General features: G+C 38.8%; 1 protein-coding gene across 3 annotated transcripts in view; it reads right to left on the reverse strand.

Moving 5' to 3' along the window:
• Positions 1-1,178: 1,178 nt before the first annotated feature.
• The window catches only part of SLC44A1 (solute carrier family 44 member 1), a 68,565-nt gene continuing 49,951 nt past the window's right edge, over positions 1,179-19,792 (reverse strand). The window contains exons 8-16 of one of the 3 annotated variants that reach the window (XM_063319938.1): positions 18,676-18,803; positions 17,593-17,779; positions 15,251-15,416; positions 12,073-12,229; positions 11,737-11,820; positions 10,549-10,686; positions 9,011-9,247; positions 7,399-7,479; positions 1,179-2,231 (exon numbers count right to left, since the gene is read on the reverse strand). In XM_063319938.1, coding sequence (XP_063176008.1) covers positions 2,184-2,231; positions 7,399-7,479; positions 9,011-9,247; positions 10,549-10,686; positions 11,737-11,820; positions 12,073-12,229; positions 15,251-15,416; positions 17,593-17,779; positions 18,676-18,803 — 1,226 coding nt within the window. In that variant the 3' untranslated portion in view covers positions 1,179-2,183. The other 2 variants (XM_063319939.1, XM_063319937.1) reach the window with 2 other exon arrangements.

Here is a 19,792-nt window from a genome sequence, read left to right on the forward strand (position 1 = left end):
GAAATAACAGCAGAGATGAAATAGGTGAAAGAGTATTTAAAAATGAAGTATAATTTAGAGTAAACTTCCATCATCCCAACAAACAAGCTGAGTGCAAGGAATGCTTCGAGTAAGTCTGTTGGGTTTTGTTTTGGGAAACACGAAGGTTTTTTTCCACAAAGATGAAATAGGATTTCTGTGGTGATGTGACACACAAACTGTTCAAGAAACAACGGACTTGTGATGTTTAGATTTAGTAAACAGTATCTGCACAGGCAAAGCCATGATTTAAAAAACAGGAATGCTCTTAGGTATCTACTTTTAAATCTCAAGAGCGTTTCTTAAAATGACAGTGCCATGTTCAATACAGCATGTAATATGCACTCATAACCAAATGTTCACTGGATGGTGCTGATGACTATATGTCTGCTACATGCATATAATTCTGACTCTATAACATACATTCATAGAATACATCATAACCACTCAGAGCAAACCACTAAAGTGCATGCCCTGAGGGCACATTAAGTATGTTGTCTCCAACACTGGCTGCTCAATTGCCAGAACACTGATACAGAAAGGGCTCATTTCTGCTTTATATCCCCATTTTGTGCTGAAAGAGTAAGAGCTAGCATCCCCTGCTCCCTCCATGAAAGGGAGCACTGTGGAGCAGGCTAATGGCCCGCTGCTGAAAAAGCCCTTTCAGAAAGAAGTAACCACCCTGAGAAGGTGCTGTACAGAAACGCAGGGAGCGAGTCTTGGATTAACTCTTGGGTAGGCGGACCTGTGTCCTGGGTTAGGCTGGGATGGAGTTAATTTTCTTCACAGCAGCCCGTATGGTGCCGTTTTTTAGATCTGTGACCGAAACAGTGTTGATAACACAACAGCGTTTTACCTGTTGCTGAGCAGTGCTTGTACAGGGTCAAGGCCTTCTCTGCTTCTCACTCTGCCACCCCAGCAGCGTAGGCGGGGGTTGGGCAAGAGGGTGGGAGGGCACACAGCCAGGACAGCTGACCTGAACAGACTGAAGAAATATTTCATACCATATAACATCATGCTTCGCAATAAAATTGGAAGGCGGGGGGGAGGAAGGAAGTTGAAGTTTTCCAAAGCAGCCACTGTGCAGAGACTGGCTGGGCATTGGCCTGCTGGTGGGAGGTGGTGAGTGATTGCCTTTGCATCACTTGGGTTTCTTTTCCTTTTTTTTTTTTTTTTCCCCCCTTTACTTAACGAACTAATGCGTCTTCATCTTGACACATGAGTTTTCTTGCCTTTGCCTTTCAAATGCTTTCTCCCATCCCGCTGCTGGGGAAAGTGAGCAAGCAACAGAGTAGGGGCTTACCTGCTAGCCAGGGTCAATCCTGACCACAACTTCAAACTGGGTCTTGCACTTAAGTTCTCCCTTCCAGGACATGCTTTCCTAATGCAGAAAGTCCTTGGGTTACCGTGCCAAGCTAAGGCCACAGGTAAAACCCAGTCCTGGTTTTGGCGGCTGGCAGTGTGAACACAAGCTACTGGAAGGCTGAAGATGCAATTCTAAACTTGCCATACCACATATTTACTCTAGCTGTGGAGCAGCACTGAAACTGTAGAAATGATGGGCTACACTCCTAACCACAGCAAGCACAGTGATGGAGTGGTATCACACGAAAAAACCCACCTCAGAACTTCAGCTCAGCACCTACTCACCCTCCCATTCAGTCCAGGTGATATCCTGAATCATTGCCTCGGGAAAGTGAGAAGGCGTGTGCTAAGATCGGTGGGACAAAGGGGAGCTAACACTCTGCCACTTGGCACTCCTTTGCTGAAAGAGCAATACAAAAATGAGAGCTAAAAGAACCAAAAAAATTCCCTAGGGCTGGAAGAAGCCAAAAAGACAACGCACTGCTGCTCAGCTTCCAAACAGAACAGAGAGTAAAATGATGTGGAAAAAATTTAAACAATCTGAAGTATAGCATGCTTTTTTTTCCTTTGAAACCTAGCTGATCAAAGGCTATGATGCAGACCGTCTGCAGAAACCAAATGCTGGGAACCAGTAATCCCACTGGCTTGGTTTTTAAACCCCATGTGTCCAACCTGAATCTCCACTCCTCAGGAGCACTGCTTGGTTCAGTGGACTTTCCATGAGGATGATTTCTCTATCCCAGCTGTCTCACCTGCTCCTCCTGCAGTGTTATTCCCAGTGCAGCATCACTCTAGTTAGTCTAGACTGCTTCCCACAAAGCAGTCCATATACTAGCTTTAATAACCATCTGGCAAAAAATAAAAAAAAAATTAATCCATCACAACTGGCAGACCCCAGCACCCCTACTACCAACTGGGGATTTACATGTCAAGTGTTCTCTTACTCTACTATCCCCACTAGGGAAGAAAAGCAGAGCCTAAATTTGTCCTGAAAAGTTCGTCTCTTCAGATGTTAGTCTTCTGCTTATCTCCTTGCACAAGACAGGGCTGGAAGAGGGCAGCTTGTAGTCTGATTGCAAATGAACTTCAAAGGACATTCAAAATGGCCACTGGAAAGCCTGCAGGTGGATGGAATGCCTCTTTGGCATGACTGAAAAAGCTTTGCATGCCAGATATACACTCAAGAATGGTGCACACAATTTTATTAAGAACTTTATAATGATATAGATTTGTCACTTAAACATTACAGCTACCCATAGAAAAGTGTTGCCTGTATCTTTTAAACACCATGTAAATAAAACAAATTTCTTTTTAAAACAGGATAAACTGCTATAAAAATGGTGCACAGTCAAGTCATACAAAAATACAAAATTTGTTTCCAACTGCAGTCCTAGTTGCAATTGCAGAGAAAAGCCCCCACCCAGGACTTCCAGTGAGCAGAGAACACAAACTTGTGGAACTGGTCATGGCAGAAATTTGTTGTCAAAGTGTGGAGAATCCACGTCTTCAATCAAAGCACCTTCAGTAATTTCCAGACAAGATGGAAATTAATTTCTCTGGAAGCAACTGTGTACGTGGTAAGTCTCTCAGCCTTGGAACCCAGTTTCTAGCATTCATCTGAGCCAGTTTTTACATTTCTGTTGCTAAACCCCACTGATCTACACAAATATTGGTGTTCAGCGCTACTGCTGTCTTAGCCACTGGTACATCAGGAATGCCTCCTCTCCACAAACGCAAGGCTGCCCCAGTAGTTCTTCTAGATAGTCTAACTTGCACTAGGAGGCCTCGCCAGCGCTCCAGTTGGGATCCCTAGGTTGAAGCTCTAGTGCAGTTAGCACTTACACCAATGTGTAACTTACAGCTTCCATAGAGAGCCCCCCTGATGTCAGTGGAGCTACTGATATGGTTCCCTTAAATGAGCGTCTAAGTGCTTGCAGGATTGGGTAGTCCTGTCTCCCTGCCTCCCCAGCAGCTATAATTTCTAAATGTATTTTTACTTTCACACGTTTCATACAGTTTGGGTTCTGTGGTATGAAAAGAGTAAATCCTTTTAATTTGCTTTCGAAAGAAAACTAAACAAATTCAAGTTATCAAATTACTTCTAGAAGCAAAAGTGAAGTATTTCACTATTGCCAAAAGGTAAGGGCACTGGTTAGCTACATGATACTACTTTATTTATTTATTTATTTATAAGACTTTTGTCAGCAATTTAAAAGCCCGATCCTCTGAAAGGAAGCACAGAGAACTGCTTACTTATTAAACCTTGATAACACGAGTTGTGCATGTCTTTACCTAGACATACCTCTCCGCTCGATCGCAAAGCTTCTATAGAAGGACTTTTCTCTTTCAAAAGATTTTCTTGAATGGAGTGATCGAACAATTGAGGCATTACTTATTTGTACAGAGCTTGTATTTAGTGCAATAAGTTTAAAAATTCTGCTCTGAAATATTAACTTTACATTAACAAAAATAGTTTTCTTAAAAAAATTGTAACAAAAGGAGTTTATAGCATAGACATATCATGAATTCTTAGCAAATACACTTTTAAGCATTTACGATTACAATATACTGAAGAATTGAGTATTAGTATTCATATCTGGTGAACCTCCAGACTGAAAAGAAATGTAAATATCTAACAATAAAAACGCACGTTTCTTGTTGTTATTTGATAACTTTAGATAACTATCCTGGCAGTTACACTTCCAAAGAAATGTTTCTCTGCCCTTTCCTGTTTTAGCCACCCGCTACAGTACATACAAATATGGATGAAACAACAAGCAAGGAATGGTCCCTTCCACCTCCCAAAGCTCTCCAGCATTAAATAAAATTAAGCATACAGTACTTTTTTTTGTACGCCAGTACAGTTCATTTCTCTTCCCACCCTCAGCATCGTTACATCTAGTCATGAATTAATCATGAGTATGGCTAAGACTGAGCTTTAACAATCTGTTATTTCAATTGTTCACATGGAGCCTTCAAAGAAGCACTGCTGAAGTGTGAAGGAGGCTGCTGAACTCAAGGGGAGGATTGTGGGCAATGGGTAAGAGGGGTAAAACAGGAAGTTAATTGCATATAAAAATTATTTGTCCCCATTTTCTAGTTTCTGTTTAATAGGAGATGCAAGGGCTCCCACACACCTGAATACCTGAGGAGTTGGTTATTGTGATATCTGATACTGATAAACAAAACGGTGCCCCACCAGGGCTGTAAAGTAAAATGGCTGCTTATAAACCCATTCAAACTGAATGAACTCTCACTGAAACCACCTTTTGAAAAACTAAATTTGAAAAACTAAATTTGAAACTTTTCTTGATTTGAAGGTTTTCCTCACATGTAACTGTCCTGAATTTAATGCAAATTTAAACACACTAAGCAAGTAAAACTCTCAGCAGACTAGCAGTGTCATGGGAAATCTGTCTCTAAACCCAGTCATCATTTCAGATTATCTTTACAATGATACCTCCTCCAGATTTAAAATATCAAGCAGATAAGAATCAACTTTTCCATGACCACAATGAATAATTTAAAAAATGGAACAATGATAAAGCTGCTTGTAAAAGCCACCCGTATGAAAAGAGTACATGTTTCACAAAAATAATTGTTAAAAAAAGTATTAAATCCCTGTTCCTTTTCTCTGATTTTGGCTGTTTATTTATATATATATATATATGTATGTATATATGTATATATATACTGTTTTGGAATGTCAATGGGTTCCAATATGGCTGGCTAGTTTCAAGATGAACTTGCTCCAGAGGCCTAGAAAACAAAGTCATACAGCACAGTCTTAGACAAATGCCAAAAGACAAGGAGAAACTGAGTCAAAGGGGTCGCTGGAAACCATAAAGAAAGAAGTGTGAAAAGGTGTTGGGCTTTCTTCTTGTGCTTTGATACAAGAACAGGTGGTCCTAAATGTTTCCTCATCTCTGCTATTAATACCTATTTAAATTACAACGGCACTTAGGGCATTTCACTTTTAGAACCAATTGTCATGTCTAAGAAATATCCACATTTCAAGGCAACTGAAACAAAACAGTAAAGTCTCTATTTTTTAAAAAAGAAGGAAAAAATAAAGCAAAATTAATTTAATTTTCAAATACCCAATTTTGGGACTACAGGTGCCACTAGTACAGAATAGACTTATGAATGATCCTATTCCAGATGTAACTGAAGCCTTTATGAACGTTTTGGGGGAAGATACCAGAAATTTCACAGAAGGAACTGCTGTGTCCTGTCCTTGTCAAGAAGTGAGACCCTAATATTTCAGAACCTATTCAACTGGAGCTGAACGCCCCAAAACAAAAGACCACTTGAGAAAACAAGGCCCAGTCAGTTCCAAACAAGACTATCACATGAGCAGCAGAACTGGGAGTAATTCAGCAGGTGACACTCAGGCTGAGCCCCAGGTGCTCAGCATCTTCTGCAGCAGTCCTAGGAGGACTTTCAGACAGTTCTAGGCTCAAGTGCCTAGAGTCCAGTTGCTAAAAGAACAAGACCACCCTTGACTTGCAAGTACTTGGTTTGCCCTTTTACGAGGGGGAATGAATAAAGGTTTTAACATCCAAGCTGCAGGCAGTCAAGTACAAAAGCCTGAGTAGCGGTCTGTGCTAGCACTGATGAGAGCATAAGTGGAAAACCACTTAACGTAAAACAGTTGTTCGAATTAGAAAGTAACATAATGCATTTTTGGACTGAGATTTCTTGTGCGTGTGACTATAGGGTTTGCAAACCCAATTCTCAATCATTTTAAGCACAGCTTTACATTTACAGTGTTTAGACCACTCTGAAAACCCCAACAGTAGTGTCTATTTGAACAGCTAGAATTACTCCCAGAAGAAAACAGTAAATGAGCATAGAATTAGTTTTTTAGATGTGTAAACATAGAAGCATTTAGGCATAAGCAAATCTAGAAACCAGTATGCTATAATGAAATAGCAAAACACTCAAGCTACACATCTATCCATTCTACAGCACGAACCCATTCCAGCTAGGTCAAAAAGTGCTCATGCAACATGGCTTCACATACATCATTAAATAAAAAAAAAATTCTACTGTTAGCATACACTCATTTAGGTTCCATTAGGTTAAAAAATTGTCCTCATGGTAAGGAACTGCGTCAGGCCCCAGATACTCTTAAGAACTTTCAAAAATGCAAAAATATGTATTTCACAAAGTCATATTGCACGATGACAAGTCATACCTTGCCCAGCCTGGGTCTCCATCATACGCTCTCAGTTCTCCACCTTCCAAACTCATCCTCCTATCTGTTATCTGTACCATGTATAGCTGTTCCTTATTCCAGGCTACTCAGACATGCAATGCCTTCCTAACTGGCACACCATAAGTAAAACAGGCTGCAGAAGCATAAATGATGCATTGTTCACTGTCTGTATATCTGACAGTGTGAGATGGAAAGAGCACACAAGAGACAAGCAACATAAGTAGTTGGCAATAAAAACAAACAACTGGGAGAAATGTCATTTGAGCAGGTTGAAAGGAATCACTGTATTCAATTCTTTGGCACTATATAAAATAATTTGTTGAGAGCTTTAAATGCCTGGTCCTACTTTGCAACAATGGATGCGCTCAGTAGTGTTCTTCAGGCTTTTACCGTGAATGTAAGATGAACAAAAATTGTCCAGTTCAGGACTGAAAAGAGAATTTAAGTCAGAATAGCCCAATGAATTCCAATGTCATCTTACTTTGGGAGTACTCAGCAGCTGGGGCTGTCTGTGTATATCACATGGCATGCATACTCATCCTAATGAAACGATACTGCATTTTTTTCATATGACACAGTTCCTTTCATCTTACTTTTACAGGAGATGGTCTCAGCTGTGACAAAAACTCTGCCATCCAGGTGATAGGCAAGCTCACAAACAGAAAAAGCAGAACATCTTGAGTGATACAGAGAACAAAAACTTCTCCTGAAGAAGTGCAGTCAGTAAAGACAAAGAGGGAGAAGAAGTAAAAGTGAAACTCTTGGAGGATCGCCACCTCCTCATCTGCACCTACCATTGGTTTTAGCTCTCTGCCCTCAGCTCCACCTCCCCGGCCAGCTTCTTTCATAGATTTCCTACTATTCTCGACAAATTCCTAAAAAACAGTAACAAAGTGAAAAGTGCTTTCTTAGAGTAGACCCCAAACAATGAATTTCAATACAAAGCTTTAAGATGTAACTGCTCAAAATGTCAACACAACTTGCTCCTCCCACTGGTCTGGGTCAGACTCATCCACAAAGCACCAAAAAAGCCTGCCAAATAGCCTCATTTGGATCTCCCTCATTTAATTCTGGAAGTCAGACAGGTATTTGCCTTGTGTGTTGTTACAACTTTCACATTTACCACACAATGCTCTCCTTTACAGGGAAGGAAGGTAGGAGGATGGCTGTCAAAAAAACCCCAGAGATCCTAGTTGTTAACTCCTATCCCGTGTACTGTGTGTAACGTTAGAACTCCATCCAACAGAGGCACTTGGAGATAATTACTTGCGAGGTCTTGTTGATTTCCCTAAATTCTCTCAATTCAAATTCTTAAATTTTCCACTGGATCAGAATCACCTACTCACAAAGATTAGCAAAGGTGCTAATTCAATTTTATGTAATTGTTTCTCTTGAAGGCAAACATCCTGTAGTAAATTTCAGTAAACTTTAGCTGCTAGTGTTTTCTGATATTGACTGTTCACTGAAGAAACCACAACGCTTTTATGATTCATCTCTGCTGTCTTCTGAGACAGCATGCTGCATTTTACTCTTATTCTGTCCTAAAAAGCAACTCATCAGCTACTGTTTTATTTATTATATACTCTAGATTCCGTAGTATTTTACGAAGAATTTAGCATTAAAATCTTGACATGTTTTTCCAACAAGTAATCAGGAAAAAAAATTATGCTAAGAAATTATGAGAGTCTTCCCCTAGCCAGCCGTGGGGGTACATTTTACAGGGACATCTCCTACACTTAAAAACATTATCAAGAAAATTACCTACTCAACAACAAACTGAATGGCTTGAGGAGCAGAATTTTTACATCTTGGTCTCTAGCTAGAGTGAACAGGGAATGAGATGGGACAAATAAGAACTGAACTATGTAAAGGGCCTTGATCTAGACTCCAGGACAGAACGTAATTTCTGTTGTTTCTGTGCATGACAGGCTGAGAAGCAAATTCTGGTTCCTGTCTATCTGAAGGAAGAGAGGGACCACACTGGAGTTTTTCTACGTGTGGGGTAAAATACTCCGATATTTTTTCTCTTCCATGGCCCAGGAGAGGTCCTTCTTAAGAAAGTACAAAAACCAAGCTTTTACCCCTTGTTTTGCTTCTTTCCACCCTGCAAGAGTATCATTTACAAGAAACGAAATCCAAAGGTATGATTCTGCAAGACAACTGGTCACCTCACAGCCAGCATACAGAAGCCAATACCAATTCCCTGCCTCAAGGGAGGGAAGAAGCATTACTTATCTGATGCTCATCAGATCACACTGTTTGCTGATCAAGCCACGAACAAGACAGTAAGGTAACGCAGGTAAAAAAAATTACAGTATTAAGCTCAGCTAGTGAGTTAACTCCACTCTCAAAATACCCATCTTATGAAACCATATCCTTAGCCTTAGAGACCAAGGGGAAACTTACCATGAGAACTTTATCCATGTAGAATTCCTTCCCAGGGCTCCCATCATTGTATTTTGTATCGATGGCAAAACATAAGAAAAGGACATCAACAACCATTTCATAAATGGAAAGGAAGCAGTGAGCAACCAGGAATGCAAAGAGGCAGACAATGATGAGTGGCAGCACCCAGATGGTGTAATCTCGTTGGTAATTCAGCAACATAATCCCGGCCAAACCTGTACTGCAGACAATCAGAACCTGAGGGAGAAAACAGAAGACAACTCTCAGGGCAGAAGCCTTTTAATTTTTTTGTTTTGTTTCATTTTTTAACCTATGTGCTCCTTGCTCTGCCAGGGCTAGAACTAGGAGCTACAGATGCTAGTGGTAATCACATCTTTAACTCCTGGATTCCCCACATCCCTGAGTGTAAATGACATAAGGAAAGGGAGGAGGGAAGGCAGGTCTTGAGGGGATGGTACGCTTTTCATTTTGCTGGCGGAAACAACTTCAAAGCTTGTCTTATCTCTGTCCCATCTCCATACAGGAAAAGTAGATGAGTATTCATGTAAGGCGTTTCCTGTAACACTGTCCACAGAACTACACTATGCGTGAGGCCCTAAAGATGTTTCACTGGGTACCAGTTTGGTCTTTGGGAATAACAAGCGGACTAAAATAATTTTTGTGGCCACTCAACATTTTAAACATTTCCGAATCTATTATTAGGAACTGTGGCTAAACATGAAATTGTAAAATAGGTCAGCTTTACACTATTATGAAAATACCAGGTTGCACTGATAGAGGAGACAGGATGGCAGCCCAGCAGTGTTTCAGCTGATAATATTTTTTTTATACGCTGCACTGTTCATTTCAACATTTCTGTCACCTGTGCATTTCTCTAATAATTTGAAAAACATCTTTTTAGGGAAATGTTTCCTAACACCTTTCAGACACCTCCATAAAGCCCATTATGTAATTTCATAGTCTCCCAAGCACCTATATCTTCATTATGTGTTTATTTCTTCTTACATCTTATTGACTTAATTTACTAGACTGAAAGTCCAGCCCGCTGTACTCTGACTTAATAAAAGTACAGGAATGTAATAAGCTGTCAGTTCCTCATAGCAGGCTCCTATACTACCTTCCAGTACAATTTTGTCATAAATGGTGAGCAATAATGTGCCAATTTTCAACAGAAACCTGGAGAGCCCTTATTAAAAATAATCTAGAGCAAATGCTTCCTTTCCCTAAAATTCTAGGTTTTAACCACAAAAACAATCAAAAAGCCAGAACTTCTAATAATCACTTTTCTCTTTACTCCCTAAAAATAAATTCATGCAATAGGTGTCCTTATCTTCAGCTACTCCTTTCTGATCATTTTTACTTAAGTGCGTCATCTGTTTGTCTTTGCTATCCTGGACAGTCCCTAGATGTAGCTAGATGTAATAAACTGCATTATAAGAAACAGGAATTCGAAGGCATTTTGTATCTGGGGTGCAAGCCATTGCTAGCAAAAGCTTGTTACTACATAGGTCAGTAACAACTGTATACAGCAGACATACCTTTCCTAGAAACAGCATAAAATCCCCAACTGTGTTTATGGCAGCCACTCGCAAAGCGTTTTCCACTAGAATAACAAAGGCATCCTTTGCTGAGGTGCAGAAGTTGGTGCTGTTGATAGCTGTGGCTGTATATGCGTTCTGGGAAAAGGAGGTTGAAAATTTACTCATGGAATGATTAGATATTCAGATGAAGGGGGGGAAGAACAGGGAGAAGATGCGGGTTCTGAATAAGTCACAGAAGTCATATGATGTTAAGGAACAAAGATTCCCTTGAGAGTTGTTGAATCAAGCAGTGTGCACCAGCTGACAAAAGACTATATGAGGTAGAGAATCACTATTCTTCTCCTCCCTTGCTCATCGTTTATGCACTAACAAGTTTATTCCAAAAAACTAATTAAACAGAATTTGCAATTTCTCTGCAGGAGGAGGTGAGCAGCGGCATAACTACAGCAATTAAGTAGTTAGATAAAATATTCTGGAAATACAACGGAGTTTGAGAGTCATACAAGTCCACCATGATAATTTCTAGATACATCACTAGACTGCATTTAAAGTGAGCCATGATAATTTTCAAGGATTATACTGGTGGGTTTTTTTAAATCCTGCCTTCTGCTTTTGTTTCTGTATTTTCACAAGCGAAAACATGAACAACAGTGAAAGGGATACTAGAGAGATACGTAGAGAGGTACTTAACAGAGATGGAACCATGGGCCAATAAAATCTCTTTTACAAACAGGTCTGACCAGCCAGTGTGTCGCAACTTACAACTCTTTTTCCACTTTGTAGATGATGATGACAATTTGATGTTATGTACAGTTTTTTCAATTGTGTGAACCTTAAATATTACACTTAGAAGAGCTTCATCTTTTTGCAACAAACATATTTTGAAACTCAGATGTAGTTTGATAGAGTGGACATACAGAGGAACACCTCCAACAACCACATTCTCATAAAGTTGAGATACCATGTTCAGAAAGATGAACACCAGCTATTTTTCACCTTTACAAGGTAAACAAAGACTAATGTAGTGATTTGTAGTGTAATTTCAGTAATGGAGAAAAGACCGAAGTACCTTCATTGAAGTTCAGTTCCAAAGTATGATACCTTATGCGTCAGCCTCAGAGTGCATTCTGGGAACCACATATATTATCAGCCCTTACATAAAACTTGAATATTGAAAAATCTTACCTGATTTAAGTAGGTCAGGCACTTTTCTAGACACCAAAGGCAGCAGATGCAGGCTTTGAGCATACAGCGAGCACAAGCATTTTCCTAGGAAAGCACAGAATGTAGGAAAACAAAGGTAAAGATTAAAACCAACGGATTTAAGAAAACAATATTCCTTTGTATTTCAGTAGCTGATACTTAGCTTGGTAACTTAAGCAGTCCCTCTCAGTCCCATGGTCCTTTAAAGACTAAATATTCCAAAACAAGGCTTCTAGCCCCCACACAGATTAAATTAAATTAGCTGTAAACACATCAGGCATTGGGTTTCGGTAAGAGAATGGAATCTATTTCTCTTACTTTTCCTTTGAGTTGTGTATGAATATACATAAGAATCATTCGTGGTATCTTCACTAGTGTGATAATGAAAGACCCCTTTGCCACTGTTCCTAGGTGGTAACAAACAAGGCGATTAACAGATGCCAGAATAGGAGTAAATGGCAGATTCCTTTTCTCCCTGTTGAAAAGAAAAAAATAATAAAGTAGAATGATCAATATGTATTTAGTATCATCTAGAAGTACTACAAATTCTTAATGAACTAATGTGCAAAAGGAACGTATTATCCTTATACTAGCTTTCAGGGTGTGTTTTTCACTCCACACTGACAGTCTGTGCAAGTCACAGTTTTGGCTCTAACGCTGTAACAGGAAAAGGATAAGGAATCAGTATGTCTTAAGGGCAGTCTCACCAGCAGTTGGCTGCATTACTGCTATCACCAACTGGAAGTTTCTACAAAACTAGATTTGATGGTGTGCAATTCAAAACCTTCCAAAAGACGCGACAAACAAAGCTAACATTTTTTCAGTTGGACTGTGATAAACTTGCTTTCCCATCTTTTGTGGAGGTCTTTGTGGACACTTTGGAGAGGATATCACTATCATTATTTATTCGGTAAATTCTTTTCTCAGATGTTTTGCATTTCTGATTTAGCTATTATATCCTCAAGGAACCCAATATTAAGCCTTAAAACAAGCTATTTTATTGCAACATAGCTAGAATATTTTTAAACTATGAGATGAATACTCAATTTCACAGTTTTGAAGCAATTCCCTCAAAGTTTTTATTTCCATTTCCTACCAATGAAGCCATTTCTATTTCTCTCTCAAGGAATAGCTTTATTCAACATTTAAAGAATGGCTCTTCTTCTTTATTAGAGTTATAATACTAAGCATATTAAAGGAACAAGTGCTAACATTCCAAACATAAAATATCTCCTCAGCTTGGGAGGAAGTTATTTTCATGTGACTTGCATTCAAAAGGATAAAAAAGTAGAGTCTTCATTCCATGAAACTAACATCTGTGTAACTTAATCCTGAGATGTCAATGATTAAGATAGGTTTACCCTGTATTTTCTTACGATTAACCTTTAGAGCTCAGGTGGGGGAAGCCAAATTCTATTCCATTTTGGGCACAACCACATAAAAGGCCTGAGCCTTACACCCAGGCAACCCAATAACTTCCTCCTTTTGAGGTAAATGCAACAGAGGGCAGAGGCTGTAATGCAGAACACCTTGAGGTCTGTTATCGCCCAAGTTGAAAGGAATCCAGCTGGCTAAGGTGAATGAAGAGTGAATATATATAAAACATTTCTCCATAGATAGTTTCACCTCATTTGCTTTGGAAAGCTGCTAATATGCAAAATAATGGGTAAGTCCAAATTAATTCACTTTCCTTTCTTACTAAGTCGCTTTTCAGACTAGAATTGTACCTTAAAATGCAGAAAAGAAGAACAGTAGGGAGACATAGATACTTACTAACTGGGGTACAGTTAAAAGAAAAATCATTCACCCTCAGGTGATAGAAAATACATCAAGTTACAGATGAAGCATACACATTGCTAAGTGATCTATTTACATGCAAAGATACCCTCTCTCCTCCGTGTTTTCCTAGTTCGTTACTCAACCTAGTTTAATTATTCACAAGATTACATCCCTGTAACATCTTGTAATAACTTCACAGATGTATTTCGCTGGTATATTGGAGGACTTCATCATTAATAAAGTAACAGAATTTCTGTCAGCATAGTAAATTAATTCCCTGCCTTTGATATTGCTTTAAAGACTAGGGCAGATAAGGAGTCCAATATAATTCAGATAACAGTCTCAATTAAAAAGACAAACCAATTAAACATTTGTGATCTGAATCATGCACTTGAAAAATTTCTGCATGCATTATTTAAAAACTGATTTTTAAAAAAAACAGACTCTTAAAAGCACATGGCAGGAACAGAGTGCGGCTTCTGGATATCATTCGAAATTTTTATATAGAATAGCCCTCACATGAAAGGCTAAAATCACATACTAAAACCCAATGGCTGAACTACATGTGTATTTAGGATACTTCTTGGGGATAGCATCACTCCAACATCTTGGTTTTCCTTTCCTAAGTAAACCAACATTGCTAAGTATCTTGTCGACGTCCTCTACTCATTCTGCTCTTTACCCAAAGGAGTTGTATTTATATTGTTTGGAATAGACTTTGAGAATATCTGAAGTAAAATTACTCATCTAGTTCTTGAACAATGATGTGGTGGGTTTGGGGTTTGTTGGTTTGGGGTTTTTTTTTGGGGGGGGGTATGGAGGGGTGGGGTGGGGTGTGTGAAAAAATTTATTATGAACTACTAGATCTAGGACGACATGTAGAGAAGCTTCATTAAACTATACTTTTATAAAACAGGTATTAGTGTACTTGCTTCTTCTCCTTATCAAAAATACTGCCATAGTTCCGTTCTACATACCAAAAATGTAATGCTTCAGACCACTGAAGTACCATTTATTCTCATGAAATACTAACAAAGCACCTGATACCATTTTTTTAATTAAAAACCTGGGTCCTAAATTCTTGTGCTTGAAGGTTGGTAAAACCATTGCTTAATAATTAGTATTGCCTTCTTGAATAGCTAGCAGATACACGCGGAACAGCCAGCATAAAGCATGCCACAACTTAGTACACAAATTAAATATGGAACCTTAACGCACACATATCACCTTGTATTTGAACATGATTTGTTCAGGATCTGTGTGCAAAGGATGACTCTAATAACATCTTAAGTAATCGTGTGTAAGAAAGATTAATGAAGCACTGTTAGTAAATTGAATGGGACTGATTTGTAGTTAAAATAATAATCAAATGCTTTCAATATTTTTTTATCTCTACCGAGCTTATCAGCATTAATTATTAGCATTATAGATGATCTTCCAGGTGCACTCTGCTTTATAAACAGTCATCCGCATCTGTACAATGCACACAGGTTACAAGGCAAACAAGACTTCAAGTCCAAAATATCAAGAATACCACCTACAATCAGCAAAACAGATTATTTTAGGACTTGACGTGATTTAAAGAGTCAATACAATTCAACTGCTCTCCAACTTTTAGGACGGAAGCAAGTATTCTCCTCAAAAGCTGTGTCCCTTATTACTTCTGTTAATTCCATTTCTAGGCTGCTCAAAGCAGAGCTGTTAAAGCTGTCCTTACCTTGTAAAATAGTATGTCACAACAGCCCCTGCTACCGTCATCTGCTGACAGGCTAGGATAAACTCGCTGATCCAGATCAGTCCCACTACGTGGTACCACCACATGTATTTCAAGGGGCCTGCCATCCGAAATTCAACAAATCCTTCTTCATTCGGGACAGGACTACCTAGAAATAAATGAAGGTAAAAAAGGAAATGGTGCTTAAATCAAGTCAGAAAGATGGAAGCACACAGTCTACAGCAGAACTCCTCTAGCTTCTACTAACACTACTGCATGTCCTGTTTAGGAAGATTGTTCATAAGGAAGATACAGCTTTTGAGACAATCAGTACAACGGCATTTGAAAAAAGCACTAAAGAAATATTCTGAGTGCACTCAAAATCCTGCAACACTTCTTTTATTTTATAGCCACATGCTGAAAATTTCCCAAACTAACCACCAGCAAGTAGCAAAAATTCTGATAATTAAACATAATTAGAAGCCTGACTCAGTCATTCTTAATTTCAGCCTGCTGCTCTGTTGGTATTATTCGTAGAATCAGCATCAATATTAAACTTCATAGCTCCTTACATCTGGATGTCAACATTAAAAACCACTTTTTTCTTCCTTATGGTAAGCCTTTGTACATGTACTTGTCAGTTTTTGTCGTTTTACAGTTATTTGTCGTTTTAAAGTTATTTACAGACATAAGGAAGAGCTTTAGAGTTTCTAACCATGATTTCATACATTCAGAAATCCATTGACTCTGTGTCTCATCTGAACAGCAGTATCACGGGTTGAGACTGACAGTACATGTCAGAACCCCCCTAGGATAACCTCTTTTCCAGTGTGTCAACCCACATGGAGATGGTTCATCTTATACAACAGTTAGGTGAACGTCTGATGAGATTCAGAAAAATACTGAAAATGACATCACGTGTATAAAATACTTACCTTGAAAACCACCCTTCAGACTTAGCATTGATAGCAGCTTCTCAGCTACACTTTTATGCTTACATAAAAAAAAAATCAGTATTTTCTTGTGAATAAATTGAACTATTGAAATAATTTTGGTTTTAGTGAACAAGCTCTTCATAAGCGTAGGCTTCTTCTCATACACAGATAACGTAGACTTTTATTGAAAAGATCTGCCCCTCTTTGCACAAAGATTTTGTTTATCCGATATCAGTTAAGATAGTGAGTGCATATAAAGTTAAAAGCATAAATTAGTCTTTGCAGAATCAAGGCCAATGAAAGAGTTCTGTCAGAAAAATAAAACATCAGTCTAAATTCTGATACAAATCCAGTCTCTGTGCAGTGGTCTTAACTCGCAGTGAAGCATGCGACTGAGACTTAACTCACTTTCAGAGGTGAACGCTTTCTGCACATAGCGCATCATGCCACACACACTAAAAATTCAACAGTGATGAGAACTAGAACAGGTGAATTCTATTACCTCCATCCCTTGCTAAGAATTCAGGCTATGAAATAAAAAATATTTATCTTGTATTATTGTGAAATAGCCCTGTGATCTGAAACACTGCTACTTTTCAATCAGTAGTAAAACAATAAATTTCAAAATTCTAAGGTTTTAATAATGAATGATTGTCTCTATTGTCTACAACTTACTGCAAAATAACACAGACATTTCCTATTTCAAAAAGCAGTTGCTAGGATTCTCCGCTGAGGTAACTAAGATTTGAACCTATAGGATCAACTAATTCTAGAAGCGCTTGTCAGACCCTGAACACAAAGCAAGCTCTCCTTCTACGCACTTCACAGCAGGCAGAAATCGAGAGCATGCTGGCTGCTCTCAGAATCTGATGTATAAACAGCAGAAAAATCCCCCTAATAATCCTGGAAAATGCTGAAGCAATATTGGACACCTAAGTTATGAACAACTGAACACTACTTTGAGTATATTTACATTTTGGGAGACGGTAGATGTGTGGAACAGCCCTTTCATTACTATGTCTGCATCTGTGCAAGTGCTGGCTGTACAACAGTTTGTGAGATTAGCTGTAAGATTGGCTGGTTTTGACCTGTTTATGTAAAATTAGAGGTAATTATTGGAAAATTTGCTATAGCAGCCTTACTAATGGAGTCTTGTAGTTTCCAACATGCCAACTTGCATCAAATCAAAAGGCCTGCCTAAGGCACAAAATAACATACTGGGAATGCAGACTCAAATGCACAACAACTTGCTTGAAACAAGTGTTTTGAAGTCACTGAAGCAGACAACAACAGAAGCATAGCACGTGGGGTTTTGCTGCAGAGGTTCCCACATGCTTTTTAACCAATGCTGCCTGAAATCATATAAAAATGAAGCGGAATTTATTTAAAATAAGCCTGATAGCTGCTTACCTGTAGTACCAAGGAAAAGCAGGACTGTGATCCAGTATGTCCAGAAGAGGATAAGCACAAAGAATGTCCAAAATGGCTGGAAGACTAGCAGCGGCAAGTGAATGAAGACCTTGCCGGCCACATGGAACAAGGCAATGGTGAGAGCTACTCGTTTGCGCATAATTAACATTATCAAGAACAAGATAACCTAGAGGAAGAAGTTTCCAAATGGCATTTTAGAGAATGGAAAAATAAGCAAGCTATCGTCTTGCACAGCTAGGATATTCAAACACAGCAAATTAACACATGCTCTATTTAGAAGATCACAAGATCAAAATGAAAAAACCTCTATTAGCTGCTTCTAGTAACAAATTATTTTACAAATTATACTTTTGTGGAATTCCAGTATCATAATTATGTATTTGGAATCATCACCAGCCTCAGGCTTATGAAATTAGACCAGATTCTATCCTCAATTATGTTTCACAAACCAGTGAAATCAGCCAGATTTAACAAAGAATACAATTTAACATCTACACTTGGGCATGGTGTCGTGAACTTGGCATTTAAGTTAGTCAAACATTGTCAATTTTTAGTAGTAAAGTCAGTAACTGAAACAAACAGCAAGGCCTGAAGAAGATAAATTGGTTCAGTAATAATTTTTAGTATTTTTTTTTCCACAATGATCCTTCTGTAGATGGAAAAATTTGGGGAACAACCAATTTTGGAAGCAGAAATAGTCTAAGGGCCTTCAAATAAACTGAAATTATGAAGTATCTCTGAAACAGGAACCTAAGAAAAATCTCGTAAGTGAAACTGGATTGGGAGTCCAATATTGTACCAATTCATGGAAGTCCCTGTGGACATTTTACAGTACAGGGAAGTAGCTGCAGGGTCAGGAACTCTCTTCTGACTGAAAAATAGGTATTACAGAACAACGCGTAGAAGTAAAAATAAAAAAAAAACCAAAACACTGCAACAGAACTTGCAGTAGAAACAAACTCTTCCAAAATGTGTGCAATATAGAACTTTCACCTGAATAAAAAAATTGAGACAACCAGGAAGATAGAACAAGAAAATAATACAATCATTAGCAAAACATACCGTGAAGACTGTAGCTGAAATAGCATAGATCAGAAGAGCCTGAAGATTGTCTTTGGCTATTTGAGTCTCAACAGCACTGGCAGATATTCGTTGTTTAGCATACAGCCACCACAGGACTCCTGTACCACCTACGTTTTAGAGAGAAAAAAAAAAAGGCTGAGAGATGCTCCTATGTGACGCAGCTGTACTACCTAGTACCAAAGAAACTAAAGAGTTTCTTCTTTTAAGTCTAGTCTGGTACAGAAGGCTCAAAGGCACTGATGGCTAAACCAACAGAAATTTCTGAGGACAGAGAAGCGTACTCTTCTCAAGTGGATTTTCACAGTCTCACCCCACTATGACAACTTAAGAGCTGTGCAGCTCTTCGACTTCGTGTTTTAGGGTGAAGTGCATGAGAGGACTAGTTCATGGGGAACCCTAACAACAAAGATCACAGCTCCCATTAGACAGGCAATACAGTAACAAAAAGAATAAAGAGTTATATGGTAGAATGGATAGATATGTGTGTATAATATGTTAGGGAGAAAGAATTTAGGAGGGGGAACAGACAGGGACCTTTGGATTACGATGCAAAATAACAAGAGGAACAAAAGAAGGAGCCTGCAATTTCTGGGAAGACTAACCAACATAAGAAGGAACAGCCCTGATACTGAAAACAGCACCTCAGGCTAATGACATACAGCTACCCCTGCATCAGAAAATGTCTTTTGGGCACTGGAAAAAACATCATTGAAAGGCTCAGGAGACCAATATACTCTGAAGTACTTTCTTCTAACGCCTGTTACAAAACCCTAGCCTTAAGGCCAGAATTTTGTTCTCATACTCTATCTACCTTTCCAAGGTAGAACTTCATTTAAATACAAGACTCCAGCCCCTCAGGGAGGGTTTTGAGTATCTCCTTTGAGTATACTTCTCTGTTCTGTTGTTATTTCTGAATCATCTGCACAAGTCACAAGTCTTGGCTGAAGGTACTTTCAGGTCTAAAATGGAGGATGCTCTTTTGGTGTACCCTGAACAACGAATTCTGAATAAGCAGTATGTCTCACAAACGACATGTTCATGTAATGGATAGGACTTTTTTAGAGCATTATAACAGATGGCAGTAAGTCATTCAACT

The sequence above is a fragment of the Chroicocephalus ridibundus genome, chromosome Z (assembly GCF_963924245.1).
Source record: "Chroicocephalus ridibundus chromosome Z, bChrRid1.1, whole genome shotgun sequence".
Taxonomy (NCBI): domain Eukaryota; kingdom Metazoa; phylum Chordata; class Aves; order Charadriiformes; family Laridae; genus Chroicocephalus; species Chroicocephalus ridibundus.